Raw genomic sequence first — 25,000 nt, forward strand, 5'->3', positions numbered from 1 at the left:
CAACGTTTTTATGCACAAATGTATAAACTTCTGCACACTAACAGGTACATGCATGTACTTACACACACATTTGTATTACTATACTTGTGAGGACTCATTGACTACATTCATTCCCTAACCACTAACTCTAACCTAAACCTAAACCTAAACCTAATTCTAATCTTAACACTAAACCCAAATTCTACTCCTGAATGAACCTGCAAGCTTGTAGAAGTGAGGAGAGGAAAATTGTCGTCACTTTGGAGGATTTTCCTCATCTTTCTATCCGCGTGACGACATTTGGTCCCCATAAGTATAGAAACACAAGAACACACACACACACCTACACCTACACACACACACACACACACACACACACACACCTACACCTACACACACACACACACAGACACACTTCTGCTTGGCACAGGTCACCTCACACACCCAAACTACAGCTAAATGAGAAGCTACAAACCACGCAGGTAAACAAATATGATTCTTTCTTTCACTTCATTTTCTTTTGCTCATACAACTAATAATATAAAATAATTTCTGTTTTATAAATAAATATAGATATATACTAACCCTGTAAGACACTAATCACTGTATTATTCATCTCCATTACAAATCAACACAGTCCATTTGGGCAGTTGCACCGTCCAGCTAACTGGCTAGCATGGCTAACTGGCTAGCATGGCTAACTGGCTAGCATGTCTCTTCACGCCTGTTAGCGTCCCAAAGTTAGTCATTCTGACCTCGTTACAGTGTGTTGACAGCAGAGACAGGCAGACATGTCAGAGTCAACACAGCTAACATTACCTCAGGCGAACAAAAACACTAAATAGATGCTTGGATTTGGTTCACAGGCGATCTAATAATACTTGGTTTGGACGGTGTGTGTCGGCCACGCTGCCATGTTGTTCCCGCTCACCTCTCTCTCTCTGTGTGTGTGTGTGTGTGTGTGTGTGTGTGTGATCTATAAAACTTGGCATTTTCAACACATCCATGAAAAGCAGTTTAGGACAATAAACCCTGTGACACCTTTCAACACAACATGTGGTAATAGCAGCAGGTTTGGTGTCAACGTGTTGCTGTGTCCACACCTTCAACATGTGGGCTGTTGAAAGGGAGACTACATGGCACAGAGAGCCGCAGCGGCCATATTATTATGTTTTCATTTCACCAGAGGGGTCAGAGGTCAGAGGTCAGGAGCGGGGCAGGTCGGGGGTTCAGTGCCTTGCTCAACGACACTTGGACAGAGACGAACACAGGAAACTGAAACTTCTCATTACAGGATGAACAGCAGGACAAAAAAGAAGAAAACCAACAAAACCAGCCTCCAGTGCAGTTCTCTATTGAAAGTTGAAAGTTCACATCCCTTCTCTGGGGGTTGTTGAAAGGCATTCTGGGAAATGTAGGAAACCACTAACTGCAGTAGAAGTAGACGAGGCAGGTTGAGGGAAAGTGGGTTCACCAAAAAACTAAATAACTCCTGGGGCCAGTTGCATAAAGCTAGTTTAAGACTAGTCTGAGCCACAGACAGGTCTTAGATTCTCAGGTTGGACTAGACTAATTAAGACTGTCTGTTACTTCAATATTACGACTGACTTATTTTGAGGTAGGAAAGTTAGCTCCTCCCCCCCCGGCTACTCTTGAGTTAAGAACTTTGTTGTTATGGCAACGAGTCGGCCTGTCAGAGTGGGAAGTTTAAATACTGAAGCTACAACAATCAAGAAGTAGTAGGAACAGGTACATATAAGTGTCTATAGCAGGTTTGACTTAAGGTCACACTTAAGTCTAAGATGAGGTCTATCTTTATGCAACTGGGATGAACTGAACATCACAGACTGAAGAGACCTGACAGTATACTCTGCTCCACTGCAGCCAACGGAGGAATGAAATAACACAAATGGAATTATGCAGCGACCAAAAAAAGTGTTAAACAAATCAAAACTATCTTATATTTTAGATTCTTTAAAGTAGCCGCCCTTTAACTTGATGGAAAGGAAAAGGCTTTGTCTAAGAAACTAATTTCAAGCATTTAAGCAGAAGCCTTTAGATCAAAATGGCTTTAAGAGAATGAAAAACACAGAACATTCAATCAGGTGGGTCCAGACTGTTGACTGGTAGTGTATATATATATATATATATATATATATATATATATACTGTACATATATATATATGTATTTCTATGTATGTTGTGTTCTTCATGTGCAGACAGAGCGACGTGTCGGTCCAGTCTGGCTGGATGGAGTTATCGGTGCAGAGGACGACTCTGTCGCCTCGTATGAAGACGTTCCCCCGGGACCCGCAGCTATAAATCACTGCTCCCGCCTCGTCAATACACAATCAATGGCTCTCTGAACACACACACACACACACACACACACACACACACACACACACAAAAATATATACACATATGCACACATCCAAGCAAATATGCAAACACACGCACCCACACATAAATGCACACAGTTATCTCTCTCCTTCTGTCTCGCTCTCTCCTCCTCATCCCCCCCTCCCTCTCTCCCTCTCTCTCTCCCTCTCTCCCTCTCTCTCTCTCTCTCTCTCTCTCTCTCTCTTTCTATATATTGACCAACCTATTAAAGCAGAGAGCTCAGATAATGTCCTCTCATCAACCAGTTGTACTCATCAAATGAGCCTGGAACAAAACACCAAGCAAGCAGCCAATAGCGTGTCATCAGTGCGGGGCGTTTTGTTGTGCCGGGGATGATGGGTAGTGTAGTTTACGGGAGAATCATGGTCACATTAGGACGATGAACTAGACTGGAGGCTGATAATGGAGATGAGAGCGGCTGATGGACTCCACTTTCAATATTTTACCAGCTAGATTTTTAGATTTTAGAGCAGAAAATCCCTTCCAGACTCTGCAGTGTTTCCTCCTTTAGTTCAGGTGGTTTGTCAGGTGAGAACGATGACCTTTGAACTTTAGTGGCACCAAATAACAGCACCAAGAGTCTCAGTCCTCTAACAAGAGAACTGACACTCCAACTACAGGAAACCACCCCCCGAAACACAAGGGATTATGGGTATAAAGAGACAGATGTTGACATCTGATAGCCAGCAGTTCCTCATGTTTGGAAAATGTAGAATGACAAAATGAAGCGAGGGAAAACTTGGAGAGTGCAAACAAGTCCATCATGCTGAGCAACAACACAAGGACTGGAATCAGAGAAAAATTATCCAATGGGGTTTTGAAAAGGTTTCATTAGCACCAAGGGTCAAGGGTCAACCAGAGCAGCATGTAATCCTCCAACTGAAGTTAAAACATTACATTGTAGAATTGTGAGTGTTGAGAGTGACAAATCATTTTTAAGAGTGCAGAGTGCCAGAGGAAGTTTCAGTCTGATTGAACTCTACAGGCTGGGTCAGGTCAGAAGGTATCAATGCTGTTGATTACCTATAGTCTCCTCTCACCTCAAACCTCCCAGAGAGCCGAGCGGCCTCCTGATGGAGAAACACTCAACTGAAATCCTTTAACAATCCAGGAGACAAGCTCATTAAGACAGACAGTACAATCTGACCTCAAGAACAAACTGCTGAATATGAATAGCTCTATTCCAAAATGCTATACAGCCATTTTTTTTGAAAAAAAAAAAAAAAGGATAATCTCAGTTTCATCATTCAATATCTTTAAGGATCCAGTCCACGTTGTCGATCTCAGAAAGTATGAAGAATTTGAATTTGATTTGGTAATAACTACAACAGCCTGACTTTTCATGGTGACAGATAACGATTTTTTAAATGTAAACTATGTCTTTGTGAGCTGTATTTCAAGGTTTTTATCTTACAATTGGAGCCAATAGACTTCCGGTTTGAAGGCTAAAAAGGGAACGTAGGAAGTCAGAAAGTAACGGGAGTAGAGCAAACACATTGTTGATTTTGTTATTTTCATAGGATTTGTAGACGGTAAGAAATGTATTAAAAAACACCAGCCTTATCCTTTAAGTTCACTGGACTGTACTATCCTTTGTAAAGTAACATTACTTCTTACATTTTGTTTTAGTAATCATTTTGTAAGAGCAGGCGTCGCTTTTTTTCATTTTGGAACCAAACTGGTAAATAGATCTACAAAGAAACAGCGTAACACTAAGGCATTACTCTACATGGATCTGTGTGAATAGAGCTTAAAAAATCAAACACTAATTGAAAATTAGATCATGAGAGTTAATCGGTAAGAGCTAATTGGACTCAACTGAAATCCTTTAGCGGTCTAATTTAGATTTAGCTTTAATTTGAAGAACAAGCTTCCTTCAGTGGGAAGTGACAGATATTGTTTGTAGATGTGTGATGAAGGTCAGACTGCAGCTGCTGTGCTAAACACAGCATAAACACACACAAAAATCAACAACTAATACATAATGAGTGCTAATTGAAAGTTAATTGGCTAATTAGAGTTTGGCAGTAATTAGCTATTAGTGCATTGTAAATGTTAATTAGCGGGTTAGAAGCCAGTCTGAGGAGTCCCACAAGGCCTGTGGGGCGGAAAACACCGACCTCAACACTAAATGTGTGTTTATTGTCGGAGAAACTGTATCTTCAAATGCTTGGGACCTTTAAGTTTTACTTTTACAGTTTAGGCATTTAGGAGACGCTTTTATCTAGAGCAGCTTACAATTAGTTAATTTATATATATTTCTTTTGTTAAATGGCCATTTCTGCCTTTATTAGATAGCTATTAGTGAAGAGAGACAGGACAGCTTGGAAGAGAGGGATTCTGGTCCGGATTCAAACCAGGACGTGGTGCACGCCTCAGACCCCTGAGCCACCAGGACGTCCTGACAACTACTTCATTTATAATAAACTATAAATATAACTTATTTATCCGGCAGGGTGACCTGTAGCGGTTAGAGAGATCGTCACGTAGCTGAAAGATCACAGATTCGAGCCACAGAGAGTCAGAGCATCATCATCATCATCATCATCATCATCATCATCATCATCATCATCTGTCCCACTGAAGAGTCCTTCAGCAAGACACTGAACCCTCCTGCTGACTCAAGGTAAACCAGACTAACACCAAACATGTCAAATGTAACACGAATACAAACCTCCAGTAAGAGAAAATATCACATAATATCATAATATCTAAATGCTCAAAACAGACTGCCAAACCTCTGTTCTACAAAAAGGTCCATGTTTAAGAAAAATCAACCATTTGCTTTGGATTTTGTTCTTATTTTATTATTGGCATGAGTAATACTTCATGTTTAATGTTTAACTATACTGGAGAAACGAGGCCAAACAGACAAATCACTGCTAAGGGGAAACAATAAACGAGAAAATTAACCTTTAATTTAAATCCTCTGGAAGTTGACTCTTTGAAGATATACATTCTCTGCAGGGAAATAAAAATATCTACTGTAAACACTCTGTCCTCTGATGTACAAGCGTGATTATCTTCATATACACATCGATATTTTATTCATAAACAAACTCAGGCTGCAAAATATTGCGGACACTGGAGATGAAAGCGCTTTGCGAAACGCCCGATTTTCACTAAAAGCCCTATTGACTGCTCTACACACCGCTGCAGTAAACACATCAATCATAAAAGAGCGATTATTAATTTAGTTTAGTCCAGTCGTTTACAGTACGTTGCCTTTGTAATACGTCAGATCTATAAGTGGAAACGCAGTCTCTTTATGTTAATATCATTCTCTCTGACACATCGCTCACTGCCGCAAAGGAACTTTAAACAATATTCCAGTTTAAAACTAAATCAAAAGCACTTTCAAGGCCTCGCCGACGTAAACAAACTCCTCCTCCGATGATGGATTCTGTTGAAATGACACTGGAGGGGAAAAAAAGAAAAAAAACACACAGAAGAAGAAAAACTTCAGAGAAAGAAACAGTCAGCGGAAAAAAAAAATCAAATGCGACGGAGCTGAGAGGAGGTGTGTCGTGTTTTTTTTTAAGCTGATATAAAGAGCCATCAGTCTTCTGCAGCAAATGAGAGAGAGAGAGAGAGATGGAGAGAGAGATGGAGAGAGAGAGGGAGGGATGTAGGGAGAGAGGGTGAAAGAAAGAGATTTAAAGATGGAGGGAGAGGGAGATGTAAAGAGAGGGAGAGTGAGAAAGAGATGCAGAGGGTGATGGGAGGGAGAGAGAGAGAGATAAAGAGAGAGGTAGGGATGGAGGGAGAGAGGGTGAAAGAAAGGAATTTAAAGATAAAGAGAGAGGGAAATGTAAAGAGAGAGAGCGAGAGATGCAGAGGGTGATGGAGAGAGAGGTAGGGATGGACGGAAAAAGTAAAGGGATTTAAAGATGGAGGGACAGGGGGCATATAAAGAGAAAGAGAGAGTTGGAGAGGGTGATGAGAGAGAGACAGAGAGAGAGAGAGAGAGAATATATAAGAAGGTGGGTAAAGTGAGTTTAGGAGTTTAAGCTCCACCTTCAGCTTTCAGCATGATGTAACTCAAACATGGCCGCTGTGTGAATAAAGCAAAACAAATGAAGTGTAGGAAGTGAAGTGACATCATCCCCCTGGCTCTGTTCACTCTGCTTCACTCTGTTTCACTCTGCTTCACTCTGCTTCACTCTGTTCACTCTGCTTCACTCTGTTCACTCTGTTTCACTCTGTTCACTCTGCTTCACTCTGTTTCACTCTGTTCACTCTGCTTCACTGTTTCACTCTGCTTCACTCTGTTCACTCTGCTTCACTCTGCTTCACTCTGTTCACTCTACTTCAATCTGTTCACTCTGCTTCACTCTGTTCACTCTGCTTCAATCTGTTCACTCTGCTTCACTCTGTTCACTCTGCTTCACTCTGCTTCACTCTGTTCACTCTGCTTCACTCTGCTTCACTCTGTTCACTCTACTTCAATCTGTTCACTCTGCTTCACTCTGTTCACTCTGCTTCAATCTGTTCACTCTGCTTCACTCTGTTCACTCTGCTTCAATCTGTTTACTCTGCTTCACTCTGTTCACTCTGCTTCACTCTGTTCACTCTGCTTCAATCTGTTCACTCTGTTCACTCTGCTTCACTCTGCCTCACTCTGTTTCACTCTGTCCACTCTGTTTCACTCTGTTCACTCTGCTTCACTCTGTTTTACTCTGTTCACTCTGCTTCACTCTGTTCACTCTGTTTCACTCTATTCACTCTGTTTCACTCTGTTCACTCTGCTTCACTCTGCTTCACTCTGTTCACTCTGTTTCACTCTGTTCACTCTGTTTTACTCTGTTCACTCTATTTCACTCTGCTTCACTCTGTTTCACTCTGTTCACTCTGCTTCACTCTGTTCACTCTGCTTCACTCTGTTCCGCTCTGTTTCGCTGTGTTCACTCTGTTTCACTCTGCTTCACTCTGTTCACTCTGTTTCACTCTGCTTCACTCTGTTCACTCTGTTTCACTCTGTTCACTCTGCTTCACTCTGTTTCACTCTGTTCACTCTGTTTCACTCTATTCACTCTGTTTCACTCTGCTTCACTCTGCTTCACTCTATTCACTCTGTTTCACTCTGTTTCACTCTTTCACTCTGTTTCACTCTGTTTTACTCTGTTCACTCTGTTTCACTCTGTTCACTCTGTTTCACTCTGTTCACTCTGTTTCACTCTGCTTCACTCTGTTCACTCTGTTTCACTCTGCTTCACTCTATTCACTCTGTTTCACTCTGTTCACTCTGTTTCACTCTGTTCACTCTGTTTCACTCTGCTTCACTCTGTTCACTCTGTTTCACTCTGCTTCACTCTATTCACTCTGGTTCACTCTGTTTCACTCTGTTCACTCTGTTTCACTCTGCTTCACTCTGTTCACTCTGCTCACTCTGTTCACTCTGTTTCACTCTGCTTCACTCTGTTCACTCTGCTCACTCTGTTCACTCTGTTTCACTCTGCTTCACTCTGTTCACTCTGCTCACTCTGTTTCACTCTGCTTCACTCTGTTCACTCTGTTTCACTCTGCTTCACTCTGTTCACTCTGTTTCACTCTGTTCACTCTGTTTCACTCTGCTTCACTCTGTTCACTCTGTTTCACTCTGCTTCACTCTGTTCACTCTGTTTCACTCTGCTTCACTCTGTTCACTCTGTTTCACTCTGTTCACTATGTTTCACTCTGGTTCACTCTGGTTCACTCTGTTTCACTCTGTTCACTCTGTTTCACTCTGCTTCACTCTGTTCACTCTGTTTCACTCTGCTTCACTCTGTTCACTCTGTTTCACTCTGCTTCACTATGTTTCACTCTGCTTCACTCTGTTCACTCTGCTTCACTGTTTCACTCTGCTTCACTCTGCTTCACTCTGCTTCACTCTGTTCACTCTGTTTCACTGTTTCACTCTGCTTCACTCTGTTCACTCTGCTTCACTCTGTTCACTCTGCTTCACTCTGCTTCACTCTGTTCACTCTACTTCAATCTGTTCACTCTGCTTCACTCTGTTCACTCTGCTTCAATCTGTTTACTCTGCTTCACTCTGTTCACTCTGCTTCACTCTGTTCACTCTGCTTCAATCTGTTCACTCTGTTCACTCTGCTTCACTCTGCTTCACTCTGTTTCACTCTGTTCACTCTGCTTCACTCTGTTCACTCTGTTTCACTCTGTTCACTCCGCTTCACTCTGTTCACTCTGTTTCCAGCTCACTGCAGATTACTTGATATGAACTGTATGGTTTCCATTCTGAAATGTGTTACAGACCGACATGACATTCATATCTCTGCTTGATTTCAGTGGAATTCAATTGATAGAACTTGTGATTTAACGTATTTACGTTAACCACACTACATTACCCAGCATCCTTTGATACGAACAAGGCACGGCTTCCTGGTCTGGAATATTCCAAAAACATAGCGGAGAACTTTCCATGCAAAGCTAACATGTCGCTGTAGAAGTGATGGCAGCCGAGAACAAAGCAAGACATCACTTAGCTTGCTAGTTAGCCTACTAGCTAACGTTGCACCATGAACATTTTGTAGGTAGCGATAGTTCTGGTCTTTGGCTAGCTAACACTGTCACCCATCAGAAACTGTAGTTCTGTAACTACTACTAACTGTATAACTACTTATACACAATCTTGTACCCAAGTCTTTTTCCGTGTCCCCTCCATTGTGTCGATGGGAAATTGCACTTGCCACCTAGCTGCTACTAAACCAGAGCAACATGATCTCATAAAAATTTGTGAAATGAGCATGAACTCTGAAACAGATTTACCTGCTGTGGACACGAATTATGTGAATTATGTTATTTTCAGTGACACTGATGCTGGGCGTATTTACTAACTTTACCAAGAATGACAGTCTTTTGACAAAAATATCGTCTTTGTAAAGGAATGATTTCAACAAATATTATTCTGCCGAAACGCCAATGAAAAACCCGTTGCACGAACGGTTCAAACTTTAGTCCCGCCCACAAAGGCGCTGATTGGTCCGATCGAGAAATCGCCGTTGAACAGAGCAACACCAGACTCTGAATCACTCGACAAATCTGAAGAGTGGGCGGGTCGCGATTCAGGAGTCGGGAACCAGGCTGGGTCCATCCTCCACCCGACCACAACACCCTGACTGTCACTGAGACTCTGCTGCCTGGTTACAGTCGTGTCTCCTTCATGGAACCGTTCCACGCTGGGAAAACGTCCTTTTAACACTTTAGCATGTAATCAAGTCGTGTTCATTTCACGTATTTGTGTGAGATCAGGTTGAACCAGTTTTGGTTAACTTCCCTCTCTCGGTGGTTTACATCGGTCGAACCCGAGCGTCGTGTCTGTGCCTCGGCGCTGTAGGACTCTGTTTGGCTTGTTCAGCTGAATTTTATCTGCTCCTCTGTCCCATAAAACCTTCCTATTGACAGGCAGCTCCACATCGACCCCGGCTCCCCCCTCCATATCCAGCCCACATTTTTCTTCCCTATGAGTATTAGTTTATTGAATAAGTGGCATCTGTTTTCCTGGCCCCGTCACCGTAAGGCGAGGTATTTCTCACTGACGCACAGCGCTGATTTATACGCCGCTCCGACTCACCCCGCAAAAAATAAAGCTAAGCAAAAAATTTCCAATACATCGCACCCCCCTCAACACACACACACACACACACACACACACACACATCTCCTCTTCTTCCCTCCTTCTTCCAAACACCCTCCATCCATGCTGTATATAATTAAGTTGGCAGATGTTATACACACACACACACTCACACTCTTTTACACACTCTTCACTCTCTTCCTCACACACACACACACACACATGCACACGCACACGCTCTCTCTCTCAGCCACACACACCGTCGTTTGATGACAAGACAACCAAAGTCATTAATTACTGACAGCAGCGTCTGGTTTGCCGACTGCTCCTGAAAAACTATTTCCAGTGCGAGTTTTGAAAAACTCTAATGTTGTGTCATATTTATATTTAATTTTTCAGCCCTAAAGAGAACGGCTGGCTTTATTACCGACAGCATACTGACGCTGCCGCTGCAGAAGTCTCACTCTTTACTGCATGCTCGCTCAACTCCTGCTGCACTTTGCCTTCATCCTTAAGGAAATGTTCTGAAAAATCAAATTTTGCTCTTTTTTAGCCATTGGAAGTCACAAGGAACAGTCTCATAACTAGTCAGTTGAGACACATTAGAGTTTTCTATTAACATTTGTCAGTTTGGTTTGACTGTATAGCATTCAAGAGCACATTTTCTGCAGAATAGGTGAAGGATAAATGCATAAAGGAGGACTTTACAATGACTACCAATGATAAATATACCGTATTTTCAGTGTAAAATAATCTTAAATTCATTGCTGACATAAAATGAGACCAGTATGCGTCAGTCAGTGAGAAAAATATTGGAGATAATGAGGTAGATATTGGACTTTTGGACCCACATTGCAATTGTTTGGCTACAAAACACTTGGATTATGCTGCTCAAGGTGTTTGGAGATTTTTTGGGCATTTTATGCTTTTTTAGGAGCTGTAAAAATACGGTTTTGTTGTGTTAGTCATGCTTTCTACTAGCAATGTTATATTATTATATATCATCATCTTATATATCATCATATCAGAGGTGGGGACTCGAGTTACATGACTCGAGTCTGACTCGAGTCCCAGTTTTAATAGCTTAAGACTTGACTTGATGCATGAAGAGAAGACTTGAGACTTGACTTGACTTGGGTTCTGGTGACTTGGGACTTGACTCTGACTTGTACTTTGATGACTTGAAAAGGTTTCTAAAGTCTTGACTTGAGATCTTGTGTTTGTGTAAATGACTCAGATTGAAAGTGATGAGATTTGTTCCAGCGGACGACTGAATTTAAATTCTGTTTTCTGAATTTGTATGGAATGATTGAATTTATTGAAGTTGAAACTGATTATAGAAATCAAACTCATGATGCTCTTACCAAGTTTTTATCCTATTAAAACCATATTGCATTGAAAAGTCCTAGATATTTAGTTTTCTTTAAGATATTAAATTGATACTGGACTCTTGATTTGTTCTGACTTGACTTGGTAATTACATTTAGACTTGAGACTTGTGCCTCAAGACTTGAGACTGATTTGGGACTGGAGCAAAGCTGACTTGGTCACACCTCTGTCTCCAGGTACAGAGGAGTGAGTTATCTGATCCCTGACTGAATTGACATCTTGAAGCCCACCAGATGTCAGGTGTTTCTTGCTACAGGTCGTTACAGGTCTCATGCTGTCTCACCTGTCGGGGTTCTGCGTACAGACGTGCATCTGCAGCAGGATCCTTTGGGTGAAGGTTTTGAAGCACTGCCCGCACTTCCACAGGTGCCAGTCGCTGAACTCGGTGCTCAGCTGGCTGGTGGAGGTCGGACTCGCCAGGACCCGCTGGTTCTTCGACCCTAACTGGCCGAAACTGGACTCCGCCTGGCCCACGATCCCCGCCTTGTCCAACAGGGAGAAATTTCTAGAGCAAGGGGAGTGGGGGAAGACCATGGAGCGCAGGAGGGAGGTGGAGGAGGTGGAGGAGGAGGAGGAGGAGGAAGAGGAGGAGGGTTTGCCGTTCTTGCTGAAGGGTTGGAGGGAGTCTTGTCTGCTCATGGCCTCCATCACCGTGGCCGGGACGTTTACTGGAGACAGACAGCAGACAGCAGGACAGGAGTTACACAGGCTTACATGGGACTTCGAGTCATGTTGACTACATCCTGACACCAAGAAAACACATCAATCAACTCAGTGGTGTTTGTTGTTGATACCCAAGTCGCCAAGATATGAGTTTTAGCAACACACAGCAACAAATTTCACTAGGAACACCCAGCGAGGTGAAGACATGAGGCTTTTGTAAAAACTTCACTACGAAGAAAATGTTCTTAATAGTTTTGTGCTTTACTGATTCAATTTTTGGCTACATGGCCTTCATCAGGGTGACAGCTGAAAGTAAAGCTAACTAAATAACTAAAAGAAAAGAAAAGAGAAGAGTGTGCGATCTGAATGTTCTTAATTTTAGCAACAGATTGTCAAAACAACATGGCAGCTGATACACATAGTCTGATATGTTTCTCTGCACTGTATGTGAGCTCTTGTAATCCCTTGCAAAACAACCAATATTAATATTAACATGCAGATACGTTAGCTAGTATGCAAATCAGATGTTTACCAATTTTTTGCTAACGATAGTTAGCTAACCAGATGCCATGGTGGTTAGCTAGTTAACAAGCTGACATATTTTAAACACAAAATCAATCAGATGGATCATGTCTATTCAATTCTGTTGAGACGGACAAGTTGTTCGTTTAGAAAGACAATCAGCTGTTCACAGAGCTGAGGACCTCCAATATGGCCGCCAGTGGGGGGGGTATTCACCTGAAAGCCCTCTGCGTCTCTACTATTGATTACCAGGACAAATTCCTGTACCTGTGATGTGTTTGTTGAACAGTGATCCTGATTCAGATTCAGTTTAGATTCAGATTCACTCTGTAACCGAGGCCAGAAGCTGCCGGAGCGCTCCGGGTGAAACTCAGCTGCTGCTTCCAGTGAATTTAATTATCCAGGCGGACTGGAGTCTGCTCGTTAGCACAGTGCAGAGCGTCCTGCAGCCTGCTGCTCTCACGCCTACAGCAACGTTACTGAAGCTGTGGGTCGGGGCCCAAAATGGGTCTCAAGCCTGTTTCTGGCAGATTACATGATAACAGTACTGGTGTATTTGAATTCATCTGGGTCACAATGATATTACAACTACTACTACTACTACTACTACAAGTACTACTGCTACTACTACTACTACTGCTACTGCTACTGCTACTACTACTGCTACTGCTGCTGCTACTACTACTGCTACTACTACTACTACTACTACTACTACTAGACTACTACTACTACTACTATTGCTACTACTACTACTACTACTGCTACTACTACTACTACTACTACTGCTACTACTACTACTACTACTACTACTACTACTAGACTACTACTACTACTACTATTGCTACTACTACTACAAGTACTACTGCTACTACTACTACTACTGCTACTGCTACTGCTACTACTACTACTACTACTACTACTACTACTAGACTACTACTACTACTACTATTGCTACTACTACTACTACTACTGCTACTACTACTACTACTACTACTACTGCTACTACTACTACTACTACTACTACTACTGCTACTACTACTACTACTACTACTACTAGACTACTACTACTACTACTACTACTACTACTACTACTACTACTACTGCTACTACTACTACTACTACTGCTACTACTACTACTACTACTACTACTACTACTGCTACTACTACTGCTACTGCTACTGCTACTACTACTACTACTACTAGGGTACTACTACTACTGCTACTACTACTACTACTACTGCTACTACTACTACTACTACTACTAGGGTACTACTACTACTGCTACTACTACTACTACTACTGCTACTGCTACCACTACTAATAATAATAACAATAAACTTTCTGTATGTCACTTTTCTAATGAGAGTTAAAAAGTGCTTTACCGACAATAAAACAAGACTTTTACTTTAACTATGGTCTGTATTCTGTTTTCATGCTTGTTTTAATTATTGTGCATCTGCCCTCTTTGCATTTTATTCATTTTCTTCTTCAATGTTCTTCTTCAATTGTCACTGTTAGTCTCTCTTTCTATTCTTTAAAAAACAATTAGATAACAATAAAAATATCATAAATCAAACAATCATATAATATGTATTACAATGACATGTTGAGCATTACAGGAGAATAAAATGGGCAGAATAAAAGGAAAAAACAAATGACATAAAAGTCTGTAAATTAGATCTGGGGGTGAAGCAGCTGATGCCAGCTGTCTTTGCTCTACCCAGAATTCATCTGTGTTGTGTTCTGCGGTCTGAGCGACTGACAGACCTGCGCCTCATAACCCTTCATTATGGTAAATTTGTTTGAAATGACATTAAGATGGCTTGTCTTCGCTTAAGTCTCTGTTGATGGTTGCACTTGTCATGTTGTCCCTTGTTGTCCTGTGATCAAGACGGTCACATGTTTAACCTTTATTTATCCAGGAGGGTCGACAGAGTTCCCTGCCCAGATCTTCTCAGACAGTTCAGGGATTAGAACCAGCAACCCTCCAGCCACAAACCTGCCCCCCCCCCCCCCCCCCGAAACCACAGGAATAACAGGAATAACCCGTCTGTCACTGCATTTCTGAGCTTCCAGTAGTCAACACTCGGCACGGTGACACACCAGGCAACTTTTTAGGCAATGGAGATGGGCAACACTCCCAGCAACAAGCAACAAGGTGAGCAACAGGGTCAAAAATCTGTCCAGCTACTTCCCAGCAACAAGATGCAACACAAAGGCAACTCCTGTCGGGAGTTGCCTTTAGGGCAAATTTGGGGCAAATTTGAGTGAAAATGAATAAAATGAATAACAAGCTATTGCTTCCTAGTTGTGTTTACTATTTAGCAGCAGCTGGACCATTTCTAAAATATTTTTGGCTGAGGACAGATCACCTGACCAATTTTCTTGTCTCTGATTGGTTGATGTTGAAACTTTGCCAGCAAAGCTTGCTCTTGATTTCAAACTGATTGTTTTCAGTGAGACATTTCCAGCTAATTTTGCCCCAAATTTGCCCGTGTATCATCACCTTAACTTGTGATAGATATTTCTTTTCACTCCAGCTGCAGAATCCTTGTCTCTTCTCGTCGCTGGAGCAGTTGGGGCTGAAACGCCTCGCTCAGGGGTCACTACTCCAGAGGAGACATGAAGAAGTAACATCCAGTCATACCGGTTCATCCTTCATCGCTCCCTCTGCCAGCAGGCAGCGGCTCATTGATCCTCTAATAACCTGATGAGCAGATAATTAAACCATCTGTAAGTTCCCCGCCGGAGCGATCGACGCCGCGCCGCGCGCCGCGCTCGATTCATTTTGCTACAAACATCGCATATACAAAAACACGTGTCAATACGGTTTTGGCTGCGCATGAAATGCATCATTCAAATGTGAGAATTATGCAGATGCAGTTTGCAACATTGCAGAGTCTGTGATTTCTTGATAAGGTGTGTGTGACTGTGTGTGTGAGTGTGTGTGTGTGTGGGGTATTTAGCTCAAGATCTGTACTGCAATATTAAACTGAAGTACTCTTACTATAATACTTAATGCAATCATAAACTACTCTCTACTACTACATAAACTACTGCAATATTAAACTACTACTGTAGTTCATGCAATATTAAAGGGGAGTAGAAGAAGAGGAGGACCCCCCCCACACACACACACACACACACACACACACACACACACACACACACAGACCGGAGTTACAGAGTTAAACCCTGTCAGTTTTCAGCCACATGTTGTTGCTGTTAGTCGGCGGCCGAGCTGCAGAGCGTCAAGCTGAGAGAGCTGATTGGATGGAACGTGCATGAGTAAACAACTGCAGGGTGTGTGTGTGTGTGTGTGTGTGTGTCTGATGGTATCTTTTGTGAGTGTGAGTGTGTGTGGTTTGAAAGTATGTTGTGTGTGTGTGTTTTGTTTGTTGTGTGTCAGTGTGTGGTTTGTGCCTGATGTGTTCTGCTTGTGTAAGTGCTTATTGTGTGTGTGTGTGAGAGAGAGATAGTCTCTCTGGTGGTATGTTTTATACGTGTGTGTGTATGTCTATGTGTGTGTGTGTGTGTGTGTGTGTGTGAAACAGCAGCTCTCTCTCCTCCCTTAACCCATGAGCAAGGCACTGAACCTCTACATCAAACCCCGACTGCCCCAGCGACACGAGAAGAGACGAAAAGTAAAATCCATCACGGGTTAGACACCCGAACGGCAACTTTCTTGGGCAACTCACATGGGCAACAGTGCTGAGGGAGTTGCCTTAGTGTTGTTGCTCGTTAATCACACAGGAGCAGGAGTGTTGCCCGTCTCCATTGCCCAAAACGTTGCCTGGTGTGTCGCCGTGCCGAGTGCTGACTACTGGAAGCTCAGAAATGCAGTGACAGACGGGTTATTCCTGTTGTCCTGTGGTTTAAAGGTCGCAGGTTTGTGACTGGAAGGTTGCTGGTTCAAATCCCCGAACTGTCTGAGAAGATCCGGGCAGGGAAGAACGAGAAGTTGCTTTAGTTGCCTAACCATAACCTTAACCGAGATGTTTTAGTTTCTCAAGCTTTACTTGAAAATGTTCCAGTTCATGTTTTTGTCACAGAATCCAGTTTGTGGCGGAGGAGAACGCAGATCTGTGTTTCAGAGTTTATGCTCATTTCACGACTTTTTATGAGATCGAGTTGACATGTTGACAGTAGAGACTGTGGTTTCACTGGTCAGCTCCCAGTCCGAGTGTGTGGAGGATCTGTATGGAGGAACAGGATCCTGTCTGTTATCCTTCGACCTGCCGCTGTTTTCATCCTGTGTGTCTGCAGCAATGTGGCTGCCAATTATGTAACCGACTGACTCAATATCTGACTGCATTAATAGTGTTTATGTCCTTTGCATGCTTACATGTGGACATAAATACATTTTCATCTGTGTGTGTGTGTGTGTGTGTGTGTGTGTGTGCTCAGTCTCTTGTGTTCAGGACAGAAACGGCGCTGCTCGTCCTTTGCGGGCACAATCAGCAGATAACAAAGCCATGGAAAACCCAAATGTAGTTAGTAGCAAAATCTCTCTAATTTAGAGCAGAGCAGCTCTCTTTCAGTTGGTACAAAAGAAGCGTAATCTAATTTGATTTAATTTGGATGTGAACAAGCTTTTTCACTGCAGGGTGGAACAAAAAGCAATCCTCCAGTCTCTGTCTGTCATGTGTTTTCAGCATTGTGTGTGTGTGTGTGTGTGTGTGTGTGTTCCTGTACTTCTATACTTATGAGGACCAAATGTCTCCACATGGATAGAAAGATGAGGAAAATCATTTAAAGGAAGCACATTTACAGGTTAGTTTCGGATCAGGATTTGCATCGAGGGTTCAAAGAATAAACCAAGTTCTGGTAGATTGTCCAGTTTATCTGTTAAGTGATGAGAACAGAGACACCAAATTCATTCATTCATTCATGTTCCCCTGGTGGATCTCTGGCTCTGGTGCTCCATGCTAACACTTTAGCATCCGCTATGTTGAGTGACAGCATTATCTCAAAAGTGAAAAAACCAAAACTTGCAGCAGCTCTAAAGCTAAATGGTCAGTAATCTGAAAAGATACGTGGCTAAATCTGGCAGTTTTGTGTAGATTAGTAAAATGTATATGAAATATGCTATAAAAATAATGTAGTGTTTTTTTGAGTTTTTTGAGCAATGGATGAATACATGTTGTCTCGCCTGAAATAGTTCCAATAATAAAAAACCTAACAACATCAGATATACTGAGTTAATGATATTTCATTTTTTAAATTTCTGAATCCGCCTGCATTTTTTCCACTGATAAATTGTCTAAAATTTATCCATCTGTCCTCCCAGAATGTCCTCGGTGCCATCATACGCCGGTCTCTCTAGGGCATTATGTTCTGGTCCTGCCAATCTCTAAGCAGCTTCTGGTCCTCAATCTTTGAATGTTTTTCATCTCTATGCAATACAACACTGAATCTAACTAACCCCCTTACTGCCATGTTTGGGATAGTCCCGTCAGAGGGGGGGGGGGGGGGGGGGGGGGGGTTCCTTGGTCACCAAAGAAATGCAATTGCATTTGCCTCTCTGCGGCCCGTCGACTTATTTTGTTTAATTGGAAGGCAAAAAAGCCGCCATCCTTTATGCAGTGGATTCAGGAAGTGATGTCAATGTTGAAATTAGAGAAGGTCAGATATACTGTTGATGAAACCTGGTCTCCTTTTATTAGTTATTTTGAAACTCTATCCTTTGACTGAACAATCTGTAGCTGTCATATATGTAAACTGGTTAATTTATGCACCAAAAATGTAAAGGACAAGGCTGGTAACATTTTTTTTTTTTTTCTTCTCCTTGGTTGTTTGTGTGACCCTGAATGGGAGGATGATGTGAGTGGGGGTGATAAATCAGTATGTACATGTAACCATATTACAACTTGAATATATTTTGTATTGTGAAAATGTAAATAAAGTTGTTAAAAAAAAATAATAATTCTGAATCTACAGGCCATGTAACAAATCCCATGCAGCCTTCTGTCACTCAGCATAGCGGATGCTAAGATGCTAAAGTGTTAGCATGGAGCAGCAGAGCCAACGATCTACTGGGGACACGAGGATGATTTTGGTGTTTATGTATTAATTTCTTAAAGTTCATCAAGGAGACAAACTACCAAAAACTTGGTGTGTGTCTGCGAGTCTGGGGATGAATGTAGTCCATGAAGGTCCTCATAAGTATAGTAATACAAGTGTGTGTGTGTGTGTGTGTGTGTGTGTGGTGAAGATGCTGTCACAGTGAATAGTGCCATGTAAAACCATCGTCTGTAAAACAAACCGCTTTGTGGCCAAACGTCTCTAATTCGCAATCAGCGCTATCTCATTTCACTGAGACCCGCTCCTAATTTAATTCATCTCAATTTAGATTCCACAGATTAAAACTCGTTTTAGATTGCTGTTTTTTTTTTTTTTTTTACTTTATAATTGTGTAAGAAAATAAATGTCAAAGAAAAGTTTTTTTTTTTTTTTGCTTTTCCCCAGAGAGTTAAAGAGTTATTCTGTCAAATCAACAGAAAAACAGTTTGGATGGAAAAGATGTAAAGAGGCTGACTGAGCAGAAAGTGGAGGAGATGTAAACAAGAGAGAGAGAGAGAGAGAGGGAGAGAGAGAGAGAGAGAGAGAGAGAGAAGAAAAGAAGAGAGAACTGAATATTGAAAATTTCAATAGAAAAAGAAAAGAAAAGAAAAAAGTAAAGTGTTTGCTCACGGTTTTCCTCCTGAGCAATGCACTGCAGATAGATAGAAACAAATGAAGAAAAAGGTAAAAGAAAGAAAAGAAAAAGAGAGAAAGAATGTATGTTGCTTTCTCACAGTTTTAATTCTGAGTGATGCACTGCAGAAAGAAAGAAAGAAAGAAAGGTAAAAGAAAAATAAACTATTGTGTTTTCTCTCAGTTTTTGTCGTAAGTGATGCACTGCAGATAGAAATATGAAAGAATGAAAGGAAGAAAAAGGTAAAAGAAAGAAAAGAAAGAGAGAAAGAACGTATATTGCTTTCTCAATTTTAATTCTGAGTGATGCACTGCAGAAAGAAAGAAAGAAAGAAAGAAAGAAAGAAAAAGGTAAAAGAAAAAAGAAAAAGAAACTAGTGTTTTCTCTCAGTTTTCGTCGTAAGTGATGCACTGCAGATAGAAAGAATGAAAGGAAGAAAAAGATAAAAGAAAGAAAAGAAAAAGAAAGAAACTAGTGTTTTCTCAGTTTTCTTTTAAAAGGAAAAAGAAAGAAAAGAGAGAGAGAGACAGAGAGAGAGAGAGAGAGACAGAGAGAGAGAGAGAAAGAGAGAGAGAGAGAGAGAGAGAGAGAGAGAGATGGAGAGACATAGGGGAAGAAAGGGAAGGAGAGAGAGAGTTCAACGACCAACAAGGCCAGTGATTTGATCTTCTGTCCATCTCTTAGGCTTAGAAAGAATATAGTATTTTCTCACAGTTTTCTTTTAAAAGGCAAAAGAAAGAAAAGAAAGAGAGAGAGAGAGAGAGAGAGAGAGAGAGAAGAGAGAGAGAGAGAGAGAGAGAGAGAGAGAGAGAGAGAGTCTCACAGTTCTCGTCCTGGGCGATGCACTGCAGCGGGATGCCGAAGAAGGAGGTGTAGGAGTCGTTGTACCAAACCAGCAGCTCTGTTCCTCTGGGGATGTCCATACACGCTCTGTAGAAGATACAGGACCTGCACACACACACACACACACACACACACACACACACACACACACACACAGAGAGAGAGAGAGAGAGGGAGAGAGAGAGAGAGATTCTTTAAATGACAATCATAAACGCTGCAGGTAATGAGCTAGATGGCTGCTGTTGTGTTTTTTATTCAGGCAGCAGGAAACTTTTCAGATTTAGACACACAGTGAAAGTGAAAGTTGATTTGTGGCGATTATAAAATTCCTGGTGCTTTTTACATTAAAAAAGCAGGAAAACCAGCGGTGAGTAAACCAGAAAATCCAATGAAGCCTAAAGCAGGGAAACAGAAAATGGAAGAAAAAAACTTCTCAGACCGAGACGTTTCCAGTTTATTCACATCGGGCCGATAATGTGACGTGTGTTTGTGTGTGTTTGTGTGACAATGTGCAAAAAGTTGTCAAGCTGCCCATCGTAAACATCAAAAATCTGATAAAACTCAATAAAAGAATCAGCCAGAATAAGCACAATGAATAAAAAAAAGGTTTTAAGAGGAGTTTTAAAACAAGTCAAACTCTCTTTGGGGAAGGCTCCTCCACAATAAAAGCCCTCGTAAAGAGAGGCGACCGGGCAAAATCAACTTCAATCATAATCAACAAAATCAATCATAATCAACTTAATCTCTTCTTAAAAAGCACTTTCATGCTTCTCTATAATTGCAGATTTTATAATTTCCTCTCTCATCTTATTGTTTTATCTTTATTGTTTTAGTTGCAATAAAGATAAAACTGTTTAACCGTTTAGCTGAAGATGTCGTGTCCAATTCATGTTTTTATCACAGAATCCAGTTCGTGGCGGAGGAACGTTATTTTAACATAATTCATGTCCACAGCAGGTACATCTAATCAATCAAATCAGCGTTTCAGACTTTGTGCTCATTTCACATTTTTTTCTGAGATCAAGTTGTTTAGACAGGAAGATGTGAAGGTGTTGAAGACTCTGCAGGTTGGAAAAGGACAGAAAGTGATTAGGGAAACAATTCTCAACCGATAACAACTGGATTTCACAACTGAACAAACCAAATGATTTGTAGGAAATATCCGCCCAGCTAATGATCATAATGTTGAACAAACACCCAGCTGATCCTCCTGAGCCTCCGGCTGCTGAAACAACACCTCGCACACCCAAAAACAGCATTCTAACAATATGACCAAACTCCAGACTCCAGACTCCAAACCACATTTTAATATCACATCCAAACTATTTATGTTGCCTTTCCCACATTTTATTCCACAGAGACCGGCCCGTCACCAGCGGGTCACAGGTTCAGTTTCCTGCCGCAGTGCCTTCGAGCAAGAAAAATCAAGCGCTCCCTTCTCTTTCACTGTTTGTCTGGATCAGAGCGTCGGCTAAATGCTTAAAGTGTAAAAAAAAATTATATTTGATCCAGTCCATAACCGCATTTTAATGTCCAAATAATTAAAAGCACATTGAGTTTCCTTTGTGTGAGAAATAATCTATAAATGAAGTTTGACTTGATTTGACTAAAATGCCATTTGATCCAATCCAAAACATCTTTTCACTCTCAAACTCTTCAAATATCATCTGACAAGTTCAGAGCTGATGCTTCAACATCAGACCCAGTCGAGGTTTGAGTTTCCACTGGAACCAGAAAACCTGCTTTTTATCTTTTTATCTGCTTTTCACTGTTTTATAAAACAAACAAACAGTTTGACCCAAACTGTTTAAAACGAGTCTTCCTGTAAAGTTACATGAAATGAAAATGAGAAAACAAAGAGGCGAAGAAAAAAAGAATGAGACGGAGAAAGGGAGAAAAAGCGAGACAGATGGAGAAAGGGAAAATAAACACAAAGAAAAAGAATAGAAATAAATAAAAAGAGAGAGAAACGCAGATACGCAGCGACAGAGAAAATGAGAGAAGTCAAGAAAAACAAACGACAGAGAGGAGAGGAGGAAACGTCAGCCGGGACACGATGATTATTTAATGAAGTGAAGAGACGGAAAACTGAAACACTGAGCGGAGAAAAAAGTGACAGAAAGAAAGAAGGAAGAGAAAACTGAAGGAAGACAGATACAAAGAGAGGAGGAAAACAAGTAGAAGAGATGAAACAAATAGAAAGCAAGAAAGAAAGAAAGAAAGAAAGAGAAAGAAACCAAGAAAGAAAGAAAGAAAGAAAGAGAAAGAAACCAAGAAAGAAAGAAAGAAAGAGAAAGAAACCAAGAAAGAAAATTTAAGCCAGACAGAAAGAAAGAGAGAAAGAAAAGAAAATTTAAGAAAGACAGAAAGAAAGAAAGAAAGAAAGAAAATTTAAGAAAGACATACAAAGAAAGAAACCAAGAAAGAGACAGAAAGAAAGAAAGAGAGAAAGAAAGAAAATTTAAGAAAGACATACAAAGAAAGAAAGAAACCAAGAAAGAGACAGAAAGAAAGAAAGAGAAAGAAAGAAAGAAAATTTAAGAAAGACATACAAAGAAAGAAAGAAACCAAGAGACAGAAAGAAAGAAAGAAAGAAAGACAGAAAGAAAGACAGAAAGAAAGAAAATATAAGAAAGACATACAGAGAAAGAAAGAAACCAAGAAAGAGACAGAAAGAAAGAAAGAAAGAAAGAGAGAAAGAAAGACAGAAAGAAAGAAAGAAAATATAAGACATACAAAGAAAGAAAGAAACCAAGAAAGAAACAGAAAGAAAGAAAGAAAGAAAGAAAGAGAGAAAGAAAGACAGAAAGAAAGAAAGAAACCAAGAAAGACAGAAAGAGACAGAAAGAGACAGAAAGAAAGAAAGAGAGAAAGAAAGGAAGAAAATTTAAGAAAGACATACAAAGAAAGAAAGAAACAGAGAAAGAAAGAAAGAAAGAAAGAAAGAAAGAAAGAAAGAAAGAAAGAAAGAAAGAAAGAAAATTTAAGAAAGAAACCAAGAAAGAGACAGAAAGAGACAGAAAGAAAGAGAGAAAGAAAGGAAGAAAATTTAAGAAAGACATACAAAGAAAGAAAGAAACAGAGAAAGAAAGAAATCAAGAAAGAAAGAAAGAAAGAAAGAAAGAAAGAAAGAAAGAAAGAAAGGAGATTCTTCACTCAATACAAGCAGCTGCAGCTTCAGTGAAGCGTTGGAATGAGTTGGATTTTCGTACAGTTTGGAGAAAATGATTTTTACTAAGTTTGAAGCTACTTAAGGGGAAATCTAAGGGGAAAGTCGGGGTGGGAGGGGTTAACTGAACTGTCCAAGATCACAGGAGTTAACATGTGAGTCTGTTTTAAGGTGCATTATCCCTTTAATAAGAGCACATGAAGAAGAAAAAATAGATCTGTAAATGTTTGACCAGCAGACGAGGAGAGCCCAGATCTGTGTGTGTGTGTGTGTGTGTGTGTGTGTGTGTGTGTGTGTGTGTGGATTTTATTAATTCTTTCCACACCGGGAGGGAGGCGGGGGGTGTTGAGGTGAGGAGGGGGGGGGGGGACCCATGTGAAAACAGAGCCAGGAGGGACGGGGCTATAAATCAAACATACCCAATGACCTCCCAGGATAAAAAGAGAGAGAGCGAGAGAGAGAGAGGCCCACAAACATTCAGTGCCATGCATGTATTTAAAACAAATGTATGTGTTTAAAAACGAACACGCTGCTATATCCGGGCGGGGCCGGGCTATAAATCAAACACATCCAACGGCCGCGCAGGTATGAAAAATAAAGCGTGTGTGTGTTTGGAACGGCCGTCTGGTGGATCAGCGGGAAGCGAGGCGTCCGCTAAAATCATCTTTTAAAAAAAAACATACATGCTGGTTCATACGGGCAGGGCCAGGTTATAAATCAAACACACCCCAACGCCCTGCGCGGTACAATAATGTGTCTGGGTGCGTTTAAACGGATTTATCTAAAACATCCACGCTGCTCCATACGGACGGAGTTAGAACCTGGAGCCGGAGGGTCACAGGTTCAAATCCCACTGGTTCGACAGTCAGAGTGTCTCCATCAGCACCCATGGGTGCTGCTGAAGTGTCCTTGAGCAAGACACTGAACCTCTACCTGCTAATGTCCACAGATAGCAGTTAAGCTAACGCCAGCTAACATCCACTGCCAAGTTCACTAGGAAATACTTCAACTGCCTGGAATATGATAATATTTACATGTAAAGTTAATACACAAACCTTCAAAATACTGAATGACAGTGATTTATTTTTCCATGTCACACGCTGTTCAGTCTATTGTTTTTGTTAGTTATGCCATCAGCTGGTTGTAGCGGTACTATAACCGGCCCGACCGAAAGTAACATGACATGATATCAGCATTTTGATTGGCTGTTGCATGAAGCTAGGTGCAAAAAGTTCAAACAGTTTCGACTTGGACGCAACCAAAGGTGCTCTATACACACAAGATGGCGCATTACAAGCTGCGCCAATGGTATGAAATGGTATACACTTCCTGTCTCCTAAGTGGGCGTGGTCGCCTCTCCCCCCCCCATCCCCCCACCTCGTTTGGAAGTGTTGTGAATGTCGTGTGGACGGATGAAAGCACATTGGGTTGTGCGTCCATAATTATTTTAACTTTTAATTCATGGTTTCACGTACAAGTCCCTTTAAATTTCTGTTTATCCAGTTGCACTGCAGTGAAACCAGACCGACGGGATGTATGATGATGTTGCCAGATCTCGCGAGAGTGTGTTGCTGAGACAGAGACGGGCCTCCAACAAAGTTTTTTGATTCTTTTAGATTTTCTCCTGATTTGTCCGTCTGAAAAATGCCATTTTAGTGTCAGAATGTTCGGAAGATATGCAGCTTGTGAAAAATGGGTCCAATATTTACTTCGGTGACTATGGGGCGAAAGAATCGGTCATAATCTGTGCTCACGTTCACT

At 41.2% G+C, this 25,000-nt stretch overlaps 1 protein-coding gene across 1 annotated transcript in view; it reads right to left on the bottom strand.

Moving 5' to 3' along the window:
* The window catches only part of prdm6 (PR domain containing 6), a 72,639-nt gene that overhangs the window by 11,774 nt on the left and 35,865 nt on the right, over positions 1 to 25,000 (bottom strand). The window contains exons 5-6 of the mRNA XM_071896703.2: positions 20,051 to 20,175; positions 11,629 to 12,013 (exon numbers count right to left, since the gene is read on the bottom strand). Of these exons, the coding sequence (XP_071752804.1) occupies positions 11,629 to 12,013; positions 20,051 to 20,175 (510 nt within the window). The remainder of the gene's footprint in view (positions 1 to 11,628; positions 12,014 to 20,050; positions 20,176 to 25,000) is intronic.

This window comes from Centroberyx gerrardi, chromosome 8 (genome assembly GCF_048128805.1).
Source record: "Centroberyx gerrardi isolate f3 chromosome 8, fCenGer3.hap1.cur.20231027, whole genome shotgun sequence".
NCBI lineage: Eukaryota > Metazoa > Chordata > Actinopteri > Beryciformes > Berycidae > Centroberyx > Centroberyx gerrardi.